Source organism: Siniperca chuatsi, linkage group LG7 (genome assembly GCF_020085105.1).
Source record: "Siniperca chuatsi isolate FFG_IHB_CAS linkage group LG7, ASM2008510v1, whole genome shotgun sequence".
In the NCBI taxonomy this organism is placed as follows: Eukaryota; Metazoa; Chordata; class Actinopteri; order Centrarchiformes; family Sinipercidae; genus Siniperca; species Siniperca chuatsi.
The window spans coordinates 11,531,929-11,545,738 of NC_058048.1; the positions used below are offsets into that span (position 1 = coordinate 11,531,929).

At 40.8% G+C, this 13,810-nt stretch overlaps 1 protein-coding gene across 4 annotated transcripts in view; it reads left to right on the plus strand.

The window, feature by feature from the left end:
- The window catches only part of lekr1 (leucine, glutamate and lysine rich 1), a 76,127-nt gene extending 66,222 nt beyond the window's left edge, over nucleotides 1–9,905 (plus strand). For all 4 annotated transcript variants that reach the window (XM_044203176.1, XM_044203175.1, XM_044203177.1 and 1 more), the window contains 3 exons: nucleotides 1,683–1,847; nucleotides 3,203–3,388; nucleotides 9,385–9,905. In XM_044203176.1, the coding sequence (XP_044059111.1) occupies nucleotides 1,683–1,847; nucleotides 3,203–3,388; nucleotides 9,385–9,834 (801 nt within the window). In that variant the 3' untranslated portion in view covers nucleotides 9,835–9,905. The remainder of the gene's footprint in view (nucleotides 1–1,682; nucleotides 1,848–3,202; nucleotides 3,389–9,384) is intronic.
- The last annotated feature ends 3,905 nt before the right edge of the window (nucleotides 9,906–13,810 follow it).

Here is a 13,810-nt window from a genome sequence, read left to right on the forward strand (position 1 = left end):
AGGCTTTTATTTGCATACAGTCAGCCAGAACAACAAGAAGTCTCGAATTACAGCACATATTGGTTGGTTGATTTATTTATTTTTTTATGCATACTGTACTGTTGAGTTAAAGGAATAAAACTGCTCAGACTACAAGTATTTTCAGCTGTTGTACCTTTAGTAATTTATTTACTTTTTTTAAATTATGCACACCACAATGTCAGGAATTTGAGATACCAGTGGGACTAAACTATCACTACAGCATATGATTCTCTTAAGCTTAGGGTTAAAAGTCCGTCAACTTTCGTCCGTCAACAGTTCTGTTTGAGCACTACAGTATGTTTCACTTGATCTTCACCACTGACCCACTTCTGCAGCAAAAACACATTTAACTCCACAAATTCCATCACAGAAACCCACAGTTTCATCAAGCATTTTTGGTCACAGTAATCAATGAGAAACTGTAACAGAACAGATTAGAGAATTATGTTTGGCTTAGTCTATTATATTCTATTAAAAGTGCCAAACATACTGTAGATATAAGACTGTCACATGCCATATGACACACACACTACAACATATACTGCACATGTAAAGAATGATGTATGCACTAGGACAGCTCCTGCACACACGTCAATACAGGTTGTTGTTCATTATGGGCTTCCTGACTTCACATGGGCTTATACCCATGGAAGGAAGTGGTCACTCTTGTGCACTTTTTAAATACAAATGGCAGCTGTGTGCATACACACATACACGCACTCACACACACGCAAAAGGATATACACACGCAAACCATCCATGCTCCTCACACGTACATTCACCCAGCAAAGAGGAAGTGGTGTTTTCTCATTTGATCCAACACACGCAATAGTGTTTCAAACAGTCTCTCAAACCTCAAGCATAATACACACGCACACACAGGCTCAAATATACACATTTTTACACTCTCTAAAAATATGTCACATGCAACTTCAGTGACACTCTTACAAGAGCCAAAGCTGGCGTTTTATGTCCCCAACAATTCAAGTTTTGACTGCCAGAGTCTGTTGACAAGGCCAGTCACACTGCTGTCACACACTGCATAACCAAAATCTCCCTCATATACTATGAATAGGGTTAAGACATTGTTTCTATTTAGAACTCGCACAGGAGTGATATATATATCGCAACATGAAACAATAACTTAATGTCTTTTAGTGGTTAGAGGCTATTAAATGTGTTTATAGAGCACTGATGTGTTTTAAAGGGTTAGAGAGCAATGCCAAATCTTTTTGAAAACCTTCCCTTGCAGCTACAAAAACATTCAAAGGTTTTCATTAGACACATTTTCAGGTTGTATGAGTGTTTTGCACCCAGCAATTTGATACACCACTGCTGTCTCCTCATGTCTCTCTCTGCACTTTTTGTTAAACTCTGTGACAAAGCTTTGTGTGACCTTCCTCCTTCCTGTTTATATCATGAAAAAATCAACACTTCACGGTCTCTTTTAGGAATTAGACAGGCCTTAGGATGCAGGCTAGACTGAACTTCTACTTGGAGTTTTCATCACGCACTGTTATTGATGATGAAAAGTTTATTTTACATGTTCAAAAGTCTCAGAAGTCTGTTTTAAATGGCAAAACTTCATGTGCAATAGCGTTGTCATTATTGTGTGTCCTGGTGTGGAAATGTGTCCGTTGTCTTTGTCTTTGATTTTGTAGCTGGCTGCAGCCCTGGAGGAGCAGAGAACCCAGAATGCATTGCACCTGAGAGAGAAGATGGAGGAGCTTCGCAGGGAGGTGGAGTTAGAGCTGACAATTGACAGGGAGAAGAACCAACTGCTGCATCAACAGTACCAGCGAGACTGCACACAGCTTCAGCAGAAGGTGAAAATAAAATAAATAAAAATGACCACTGAAAACAACATTACATTGCAAAAATATATCAATGAAATTTGTAATAGGCAGCTTATAGTTGTTATATTTACAATATAAAGCTTCTTCAATAATCCTTCTTTTTTCCCATGCCCTCCTCTCCAGCTTTCCTGCTCTAACCCCCTTCCTCTTTTCATATCTTTCAGTCACCAAATTTAGAGAAGAAATGAGAATAGATGACATGAAGATAGATCATTCTGTGGTCGCAGAGATTATGAAGAATGAAGAATATGCTTCACTCAGTATATTTATTTTTTTCTTGTCTTCTCCTTCTTTCTTCTCCTTTGGTTGCTTCACTTCCCTCTACACACGACCACTGTCTGCCTGTCTGTTTTCTCTCTGTGACTTTCTGCCTTCCAGGAATTGAAGCGCAGGAGTTCCCACTGCGTGTAATGCTTGTCTGATCAGTCTATGTTACTGTTTGTAATCCTCTTTATGTTGTATGTGTGTGATTAATTCCCTCACATGCCTTCCGCATCATTGGAGCCACCATATTGAACACACTCTACAGACTACTGACACACACACATGCATGCAGCGAGTGGTGATGTACTCTTTATGTAGAGATTACATGTACTTGCTGTCTGTCTTTCTTCTTTCTTTCTCCCTCTCAGTACACACAGAGAGGGAGAAAGAAAGAAGAAAGACAGAGAGCGAGAGATGTTTCAGACTTTTAATCTAGACAGTCGGGGTGAGACAACAGAAAACACATTCGGTGAACAGGCTTCCAAATATTACCCATACCCTGAAATATATATCTGCCCATAGCATAGTCGCTTACAGTATGAGTAACAACCAAAACACAAGGAAGTTTCAATAGACTTATGACCACTATTATGACAGTTAATGAATTTCCAGCAGTATAGTAAAACTGAGAATTCCATCTCAACCCCGTCCACTCCCACTGTGTCTGGCACTGAAAATTCCCCACCTACCCACGTCCTGTGCAAAATCTAGACGAGGTAACAGAAAACATGTCGACATATGACTCAGAATTGATGACATTTATATCATCTAGATTTCCCTGTAATCTTTACTATACATTTGAGTGAGTCAGTGTAAAAGCAGAATGCTGAAAAGCATAATTTCTTTTGGTATTTGAGATATCACATGATGATGGTGATGATGCGATGAATGATATTTATGAATGAGTGAGTAAAGAGCTAATCTAAAGCCATCCTCCAGTTTCTTTGGTGTTTCTTTCCTTTTAACCGTTTTTGACAAAACACATTAACAGTTAAATAGTCATAATTAAATGAAAATGTAAATATTCACAAATTGGATTCTATTTCTTGTTTCTTCTCCAGATGGAGGAGAGAGAGCAGGAGCTACGAGGACTGCAAGATGAGCTGCAGGAGGAGAGGAGGAGGAGGAGAGAGGAGGAGATACACCAGGAGCTGCAGCGCTCCCAACAGCAGGAGGCACTACAGCTGAGCCAAGTTAAAGCTGAACTACAGCTGATGACTGAGAGGAATGCTGAACTACAAGAAGAGGTGTGTGTATGTCATTGCCTGTGCATGTGTGTTGCTAATTCTTCTCCATTGTGTGGTATTCAATTGTCCTCACAAGAATAAGAAAAAGAGAGGAAAAAGTCGTCACTGTACATGTAAAAACAAAGAGAGATTTTCATTTGCTTTATATATTCTACTGGTGTGTTTCTGTGCTGATGCTATTCAAACAGAGCTGGACTAAATTTAGTAAGTGTGTGTTTGTGTGAGTGTGGTCACAGCAAAAGGAAGTGAGTGAGCGTTTAAATGGAGAGAGAGGGAGAGAGATTGAGGCAGACAGAGTTCATATTTGCTTTGGCAGCAGAGTGTGCAGTGATGGATTTCTGTGCCAGCACCATCCAAATGGAGCTGAATTAAATTGTAAAACAAAAAGTGAAAAGAGGAAGGCAGTACATAGGGGAAGCAGGATGAGGCGTACATGCGAAGAGCCTGAAGGAAGGCAACCGTGTATGTGTGTGTGTGTGGGAGGGAGTAAATGAAAGAGAGTGAGGGAGCAAATTTTATGAACAAGAACAAAGACAGGACAGGAAGAAGAGCATCCTAAAGTGATGAGCAAGAGTGACTTTGCTAAACATTGTGCGTGTGTGTGTGTGTGTGTGCGTGTCAGTCTTTGTATATGTGTGTTAACACTGTCTCCAGGGGAATAGTCACAACACATTTCAGCTGTCTGACCACTAACACACACACACACAGTCACATACACACAATGCCACAAAAACGAACACCCTTATTGCCTTCTAGCTTAATTTACCCTGGAGTTTAATTGTCATTTCCGTTTGATTGTATCCTGCATCTTTATTTTAGCTTCTACTTCATAATGAGGGAATGTGTTGTCACAACTTAAAATGAAATTGGCCAGCACATTTTTCAACTGTAACATTTTATTTACAGCAGTGTTACCAGTAATTTTTTGCCACAGCAAGCTGTAAACACAGTATTACCTTATACAGTTAATATGGCAAATGTGCTGGCAAACAGTTGCCTATTCACATTTCACATATGCAAACACGGAGCAACATCAGCATTAATTCTGAGTTGTGTTTGTGTCCTCCTGATGAATGAAAGTCCAATATTCACGCTCCTGTTAGCTCTGTTATTGGTCTCCACCAACTCCTGAGGGAAATTTATGGATCTTTAGCTGCTAAATGCTCCACTATATTGATCAGCTAGTTGCTAACTTTGTCTGCTGTTCGGTGCTGGGCAGGTAGTGTACAGCTGGTTTATCACTCTTTTTGCTGAAAACAGCGCTCATGAGAGTGAACCTAAACAGTAAAGTCATAAAACCAAAACCAACTGAGCTCAAAGATCCTAGAATGCTCTGTGCAACTCTCTGCGGGATTGCCACTACAAGTGACCCCACTCACATTACACTTAGTCATTTAATCCGTTGTTAATATAAAAATATCAATTAGAGCAGCTTTAAAATAGTAAAAACTTAAATAAAAAAATAAGACTGGTTTGTGTTGTGTACAAACATTACACGTGTGAACAAACCTTAAAATCCTAAACGTTTAATACGTTTAAAAATGTCAGCACAACATCATATTCATTTCATGTAAACAATACCAGTGGAATTATAAATGAGGGTGCAAAGATCCCACTGAATAAATGAGTTTGCATTTTGTCCTTAACAAATGTGACTATACTGTCCATTGTGCGCCACCACAGAAGATTCAGACTGCGCACAGCGGATCTTTGTACTGCTGCAGTCCAACAGCCCTCTCTTTTTGTTCACGCACTGTCTCTTTAACCGCCTCCCTCTCAGATTGTCTGTCCAGATAGGTTCAGCCAGTTCAAGGTGCCCTGATGCCAATTTCACAGCTGACATGCTCTTTTATGTTATTCATGGACCTTCAGCACAGCAGCTCCTTCCCTCCACCACCCTTTTCTTTCTGTTCTCTCTAATCTAATTTAAAGGGGCCTTTTTTTACTGTGCTGTGTCTGTAGTTTTATAGCAGATCAATCAGTATAATCCCTTTAGATGACCTTTGTTTTTTCTCTTTCTTTCTTTATTCCTAACCTTTTGACTCTGTTCTTCAGTTCTGCCTCTAATGATCTCTCTCAATTCTTATCTAATTCAAACCCAAGCTTCTATCATCTATCTTTTATCTTTATAAAAGTTTTATTGATCTATGGATGTTTGTATGTGTGTGTCTTGGCTAGAGATAATCAGGTTTTGATCATGACCTTGTGATATCGCTCAAGACACTGTTGCAATGTCAAATAGGCATTTTCATCATTAAGTTTTGGAGCATATGAGTGGCCGTTCCCCCAGTCAGTTTTCAAGACAACAAAATGAGGGATGAAAGAGTCATTTTAGGACTGAACAACAAAAATCTGGTCAAAAGAAAAATTACTACTATGCTACCAAGTGTTTAAAGGACATATTTGCACACACAAGAACACACACCCAAACGCACTCTGGTAGTGCCCCATTCAGTCTGAATCTCTCTCCTCCTGCAATGCTCTGCTTTGTTTTTCTCTCTGTCCCACCAAAACTCTTTCTCTCTCTCTGTCTTTCTTTCTTTATTTTGTTTCTCTGTCTCTCTTTCTCCCTCCTCCCCGTCTCTTCTTGTCTCCTTCCCCGTCCCCTCCCTCTCTGGCTTTGTTGCAGATGGACCAGGACAAGAGGAGGTCACTGTGTCTGGAGGAAAAGACACCTGACCTTTAACCTCCCATTAACAACACTGAGGTCACACAACACATGCAAGGTGTTTTTTGCATGTGTATATATAGTTTGTGTGTGTGTGTGTGTGTGTGTGTGTGTGTGTGTGTGTGTGTGTGTGTGTGTGTGTGCGTGTGTGTGTGGTGCCGGTGGAATGTGGTTTACAGTGTTAGATTAAAAGCAGGGGCTCTGTGGGTCTGCGTGTGACTTCCATCTACTAGCCCTGTAATCCTGTTCTCACTAGGAGCCCCTAATGATGGCTGTCTGTCTCTACAGCTAGACTGGCATGCACAACATCACACACACACACACAGGATCTAACACATGCCTGCATATAAGGCAGGAAGGAGACTCACACTCTAAGTCTTGCATACACACAAAGAAAGGAAGTGGCCAGACACTCTCACAATAATTGCATACAATGGCATAAGGCATGACACGTGGAACATGGATATAGTGGCATATAGGCACGTTTTAACACATACACATATGTTGACAATTACAGACACATATAAAGAAAACCGCACACAAAATAGGAGTATAAGAAGAGAGTAAACACACATTTACTATATGTCCTTCGTCATTGGGGATTTCCCTCACTGAACAGATTTGGACATACACGCCCAGAGATCCCTACGGTAGAGCTATATGTACACAGTGACAGACAGACAGACGTGGGAGATAGATCAAGAGTGTTCTTTCAACACATGTGCATACAGTGTTTTAGCACCTGGCAGTAGAGAGATACATACAGTATTTTACCTTCAGAAACACACACACAAATCCCATTAAGGCAACATGTGTTTTGGATCATCCCTTAACCTTTAATCATCCTGCATGACGGCAAGACGGAGCTGTTCACACAGTGTCACATATCAGACCAGGACCAGATTACTGGTGAAACTGGTGGACTGATGAATGTTGAATGTACAGTCTGGCTAGTCAGAATATTAAAGGCTCACAAATAATGCCTACTTTAGTTTGGCATTTTAGTTTCATTTTATTCATCTGGCAATTAAGGTCGACAAAATCAAGGGGTTTCATGCGATATTTGACACCGTTCTGAAAGAGTGGTTCAACACACAAGTGGATCACAATGTTAGCCTGGTCAAATTAGTCAAATTGTTTCAAAATGTCTTTTAAAGCAAGACTGTGTAACTTTAAGAAGAAATAACACATTCACATTCACAATAACACAACCCACAATTGGCAAATTGGCAATAAAAATACACTAGCCTTACTTGGTCTGGTATGAGCAGTAGCTTATGGTGGATAATGTTAGCAAACTTTAGATAGATATATTACTGTATAACTGGCATTGCTAAGTCAGTTCACTGACTTTGTGAAACGTCTTCTTGAGCTACTGTAACTATGTTTTAGCATTTAGCATTAATCTGTAATTATCACTTGTGACCACAGTGGCCGCTGTGCAGCAAGTTAGAAAGTGTCATTAAAGTTAAAGTTTCATTTTCTTGATGCGAGTGAAGTGGTCTGCCTTTCTTGTTTCAAAATGTGATACAATTAAAATGTAATATAGCTATTATTGAAATTGCTGTACAATCTGTACGTTACCCCATTGCCACATTTTGTTGTTGTTTTAAAAGAACATATGTGTCAAATGTGAGAGCCAGTGACTAATGATTTGTGTGGTCTAAATTATATTTGGAGTCCATACAGAATCTGCCTGAATCTTCCATTAAGGGTCTGTTAGATTGTAGTATTTAAGTTTGCCACACGACCATTTTGGGATGCATAAACTCGACCATTTTGGGATGCATAAAACACATGTCTGTTATCAAACAGCAGATGGTCGTAACGATGCAAACCATTCAAATGGCACGTGTTTGTAATTAAATGAGCCAGTGAGCAGTATTTATGGTTGTGCGCCATATTGGTAGGAAATGCATGTAAAGTCATGAGATAGCTATGAAGGGCCTTGCGCAAGCCCTTTGGCTCGGGACTTGAGTGAGAAGCTTTCCTTGTTCTGTCTGGCTGTCACATAACAAGAGCTGTAGTTTGTTTTAATCAGATTTGACTCAGTGAGAGAGGCTCTGTTTCTCAGTAGACCTGAAGATGTAAACAATATAATGTATCACATGTTGACCTCCCAGCACAAATGATTTTAGTATATTTTGTTTTGTGATTCTGGAAAGAAATGCACACATACTGTATGTGTGTTTATATTTTAATCTGGATTTGTATGAACAGTTCATGCATGTTGTGTTGTGTCTGTGTGCAACAGCTTGTGTGCAGTTGTTTGTTTTGCACACTAAATGATGGTTATTACATCTATGTATTGTTTGCTTTTTTAGTGCATGATCTTGTGCTATATGTGTTATTTTTACTGGATCACTGTGACTGTGTTAGGGTAGCTTGCCTGTTTGGGTCTTGTTGACCAAGTCTCTGTGATTGTGCCAGTTTGTCAGAGTCAGCGAGCTGTTCATAATGACCACCTTTATCTTCTGCATCCAAGTTGCTCTTCATATTAAAGTAAAAACATTTTCCTTTTTTCATTTGTTCTGATTTTGCATGTCTTTCGCCTCAATCTTTTTCATTTTCTTCCTCTCTCTCTCAAACCATACTCTCTATTATCTCTCTCTCTCTCTCTCTCTCTCTCTCTCTCTCTCTCTCTCTCTCTCTCTCTCACACACACACAAAGAATATCCATTTTAAATCATTCAGCCTCAGTCAGTCTTAAGATATTAGATGGGGTCCAAACACCACAGGTGCTGGAATTCTATTGTTTTTGTTAGGATTGACAGAAACAGAAATGTAAAAACGCATTGGAGCTACAGTATTTCTTGCTGAACAACAGCTTATCCTTCCGCCAAGCAATTCTGTGCAACGACCGACACAGTCAGTGAGCATGGATTTTGTTTTTTGTCTCTGTACAGGCACGATGATAGAAAACCTTGCAATCTCACTGTGACATCAAGACTTCTGTTGTTTTTGACCCAGCTTTTGTTTACCAAGAAATAGTTCCAGTACACAGCTTCCATAAAACCACAAACTGTAGTTTTTACATTGCTGTTGATGTACCAGTTAAACAAATTAGATACAACTTGTAATGTATATATGTCCATTTTAGAGGCGTGTTCCAGCTATGTACTTAACTCACAGACATGAGATTATATTGATATTCTCATCTCACTCTCAAAGCGAGTAAGAGAGCGAATAAGCTTATTTCCCCAAACTATTTCTTTAAACTGGAAATAGATGAAGATATAGGGAATTTTATTTCAAGAAAGACTCCATACTAAATGACTTGCTGTAATACTACTTCTTGATCTACTCTCTCTCTCTTACCACCCTACAGGTGGAGTTACTCCAGGAGACAGTAAGAAGGGAGTGTGAGGAGAGGGGGGAGCTGACTGCTGCTCTGTCTCAAGCTCAAAAGGAGCTCCTTGGGCTGCGATCCCTAGCATCTCATCAAGGCTCCTCCAGGTCTCCTCCAAACCCCATGAAGAGAAACAGTCCCCCAGGGAACAAGCATTTCCATCTCCATAGTCAAGCCCGGGTACCTCTCACTCGCTCTTCAACCTCCCCAAACACACTCCGACCCTCCCCTACCTGCACAGACAAAGACAGAGGCCGGGCCACAGATGGAGGAGGAGCAGGGAGGAGTTTGGAGTCCTGGAATCGTGGTTGGGTGTTAGGTGGAGGAAAGAGGCGAGAGGGGACACTGCCCAGATTGAAAGCAAGCAGCACAGTTAGCGAAGTCAAACAAAAGGTCAGTTTAGTGATAGAGAAGAAGAAGAGACTGTAAAAAGCAATCTGGACCATACAGTATGTGTATTAAACCGTTATTGCATCTTTTCAAAATAAAACAGAATTTTAGTGTCATTATTTTGATAGTAATTTAATAGTATTTTAATATTAATCATTTTATTTTAATAGTATTTTTATTGTTCCCGTAAAATTTAATGATACATGCATTTTCGTCAAATAGCCCTCTAATTGCGTACTCTAAAAGTCACACACACATACATATGTACACATAAACACACACTTTCTACACAACTACTGTTCGTACACCAGTGAACTCCCAGGACACACACCCTCCAACAGACTTGCACTTGTTTTCTCACAACCCGACTCACGCAGTCTCACTGGCACGCACAGGATTTCACAGACAAACACCCACGCACGCACATAGTATACACACAGAAACATGCAAACACGCACACACACACATACATGGCCTGTCACAAGGGCAGGGTTGAAGGAGCATGACAGCGTGTCCCCTGTCACCCATGGACACAAACAAAAGGCAGGCAAACACAAAAGAAACTGTAAGGCAAGCGCCCCGAGACACACACACACAACCATTGCCCAGCACTGTCCCCTCAGGCGTTGTGTGTTATTGACATCATTCACTCCGTGCAAGGTCTTTCCATCCCTTCCTCTCTCTCTCTCTCTTCCTCTGCATTTGGAAAGAATTGGCATGATAGGAGAAATGCGTGAAGTGTGTGTGGCATGGAACTAATTTCCCCGCTTACCGGCACACATGGAAAGCTTTTGATTTGCCTTCCCCGTGTCCCTCTCTTCCAACCCATCTGCGAGACAATGCACGTGCACGTCCTTCACACAGAAAGATGGGATGATAATGATTTTATCCTGCCATGGTTTGCTCTGTTTGCCAAAACACACACACACGAACGGTTTATCTGCTAAAAATCTTGTGGCATGTGGAGAGGACGTTCTGAAACACAAAACAATGAACATACTGTGCCATTAAAACCTAATTTTATACCTCCTCTGTTTTTGTCAGAGGGTTAAATGGAACATTTCCTACCACACATAACAAACTGGTTCATGTTTTTTCCTGAAGTTGACTGTTATCTAAAAATGATCAAATTAATTTAGATACATTTGGTTGCATTATATTTTTTAATAAGATTTCCTACCAAATCTTAACTACTCCACAATTAACAATCCTTTGCTGCCGCTTTATAAAAACAACTTTATATTCCCTTTGTGTGGCAAAGGTAGCATTTTCTTTTGTGCTTTGCAGCTGACTTCTTGTTGCCTTCCTGTGTGTGGCCTTGTGCGTGTTTACTCATTGCATGTGTATGTGTTTGTGTCTCCAGTGAGCGATTGTTTCTGTCCTCACACCTCCATCGCTCACTTTTTGTAATCACTTAATGTCACTGAAGGACATCGATTGTATTGTCATCATCACTGTGTAGTGTGTGTGTGTGTGTGTCCATATGTGGAAGACATTACATGCTTGTGAGAATGTGCACTGTATGTGATTATAACGAAACAAGAACCTCACCAGATATTTGATGCCAACTTTTAGTACTTGACTGTTTTAGATACTGGTGGTCAACTCCAAAAGGTATTGAGGTTTGATACCGAGCCCTATAGACCGTTTTCCCAGCAGACATTTTGACTTGACTTTTGACAGCTTCTGACCGTTGGACCTTTCCTTTTATCCCTGTTAAACTTCCTCCCACCGTGACCTGCATGCCTGCTGTGTATATGAAGAGATAACCTCTTTCTATGCCAGTCAGAGGCGTTAACACACTCTCCCTTCTTCTTCTCTATCCCACAACACACACTCTCCCTGTCACACTCACTGTGTCTGCTCTGACCGCACACGCTTTCTATCTCAATCGCTCTCCCCTCAAAACACAAACACCCGTCTCTCTGTATCTCTGGCACACACACATAAATCTGTCAATATTCTTTTAATCTCTTTGGCCTTCTTTTAGTATTCAACCCCTCTGACCCTGTTGCTAAAAAGCAATTCCCTCTCCGCCTCTCCTCCTCAGCTATCTGTGCCTTCACTTTATTTTTGATCCAGTCAGCTCTCTCTTTTCTACTCCCCTCTGCTCTTTTACTGGGGCTTTTTCCTTTGCTCATGCCCTTGCTTTGTAGACCTTGACCTGGTGTCCTTCCTGGTTTCTGTGTGTGTGTTTGAGAAAGAGCCATGGGGCATGTGTGTGAGAGAGAGAGAGATCTGGCCTGAATAGACACAAGTCCTTGAAACACTTTCTACATCTTGATGTGTGCGTAACAGGCACACAGCATAAAGCCCCATTGCGTTGACATGAATGACATTTTGATCCCTCTTAAACATTAAAATTGAATCACCCTTAACAAATGCCCACACACACACACACAAACATTCAGTAATTATCATAGCAGGGCAAGCGTGCACACGTGTCCCTGGGGAATCTTTGTAAGTTGCTCGTAAACACACACACACACACACACACTCCGGGGAGTGGCGTGTGTGTTTAACTAAGCCCTTGTTCGTCACTGGGCGTCCCTGAACGCCTCTCTCCTGCGTCGTTATGGTCGTTCCGGAATTCTGCCGTCCCATGAGCCCTCCCACACCCTATAATTAGTGTCACCCGGGCAACCGGAGAAAGAATGCTCAGTATTCTTGTTGTCGTGGTAACTGCGTAAGTGTGAGGGCCGGAGGTGCTGGTTGTAGGTGTTGGTTAATGACAGGGACAATGAGACCTCAGTCTGCCACCTCATGTGGTGTATTAGTAAAACTGAGGTAGGTAAATCTGTGTGTGTGTGTCCCTGTCTGTCTGTCCCTTACACACCATACAGAGCCTCAAATAAGTTATGAAAGTAGGCCCTTATGCTATGTTTGCATGATTACAGCTATTGCTTACAATAGCTTCAGCCACACGCAGACACACACATGTGAATACATATAACCTAGGATAGAAAAAATGAAAAATCCTTGTTTCATTACACACATTTGGTGAAATATTAGTATTATATAGTTTGACGTCTAACAGGTATTCAAATTAAACAATCTGAGACATATAGAGGGGGAAATCACTCTTTGGTGGACGTGTGCAAGCTGTGACGAGAGGTTACAAGTAGACACTGCTTCATTTTAAGGGGTCTCAAGCCAAAATGTTGGAAAACACTGATATAAACTAAATTAATTGAGGTCTTAAAACTAGATTTTAACCCAGGGTGCTTCTACAACTCACGGCCTCATGAGGTAATAATACAGGATCCTCCACAGTTGATATTTAAAGGGTCAGTTCACCCCAAATCAAAAATACATATTTCCCCCTTACCTGTAACGCTATTTATCCATCTAGATTGTTTTGGTGTGAGTTTTGGAGATATCGGCCGTAGAGATGTCTGCATTTTTTGAATATAATGGGACTGTATGACACTCAGCTTGTGGTGCTCAAAGCGCCAAAAAAATACATTTGAAAAACTCAACAGCAGTGTCTCTTTCCAGAAATCGTTACTCAAGATCATCCACAGATTTGTTGTGAGCAGTTTCATGTAGGAACTATTTTCTTTCTACTGATAGTTTCTACATGAAACTACACAACTAATCTATATATAGCACTACAAGTAGGAGGGAAAATATGTATTTTTGATTTTGGGGTGAACTTTAACCTTAACCTTTAACTTTAGTGGCGGAAATTCCCTAACAATTAATCAAATTACCAAATACCAAATGACCTGCAGTGAAACTTGGGTTTGCCCATGCAGGGCAGTTGCTCTCTTTGCCAACAAACCAACAGAGACAGTAAACCAGCAAAGAAATGTTTGTGAATGTAGATACAACATTCAAAGAAACACACATACAGTCCAACACACACACACACACTACAGCAGTGTTGGCCCACAAGTCACTTGTTGGCAGTAAAACTGTAGTCAAACATTGCAGTCAACTGTACTGCAGCATCAGGTTGTTGCTGCGGATTCAGTACAAGGTCAGTGTATGTCTAACCCCAGGAAGCCCGCTG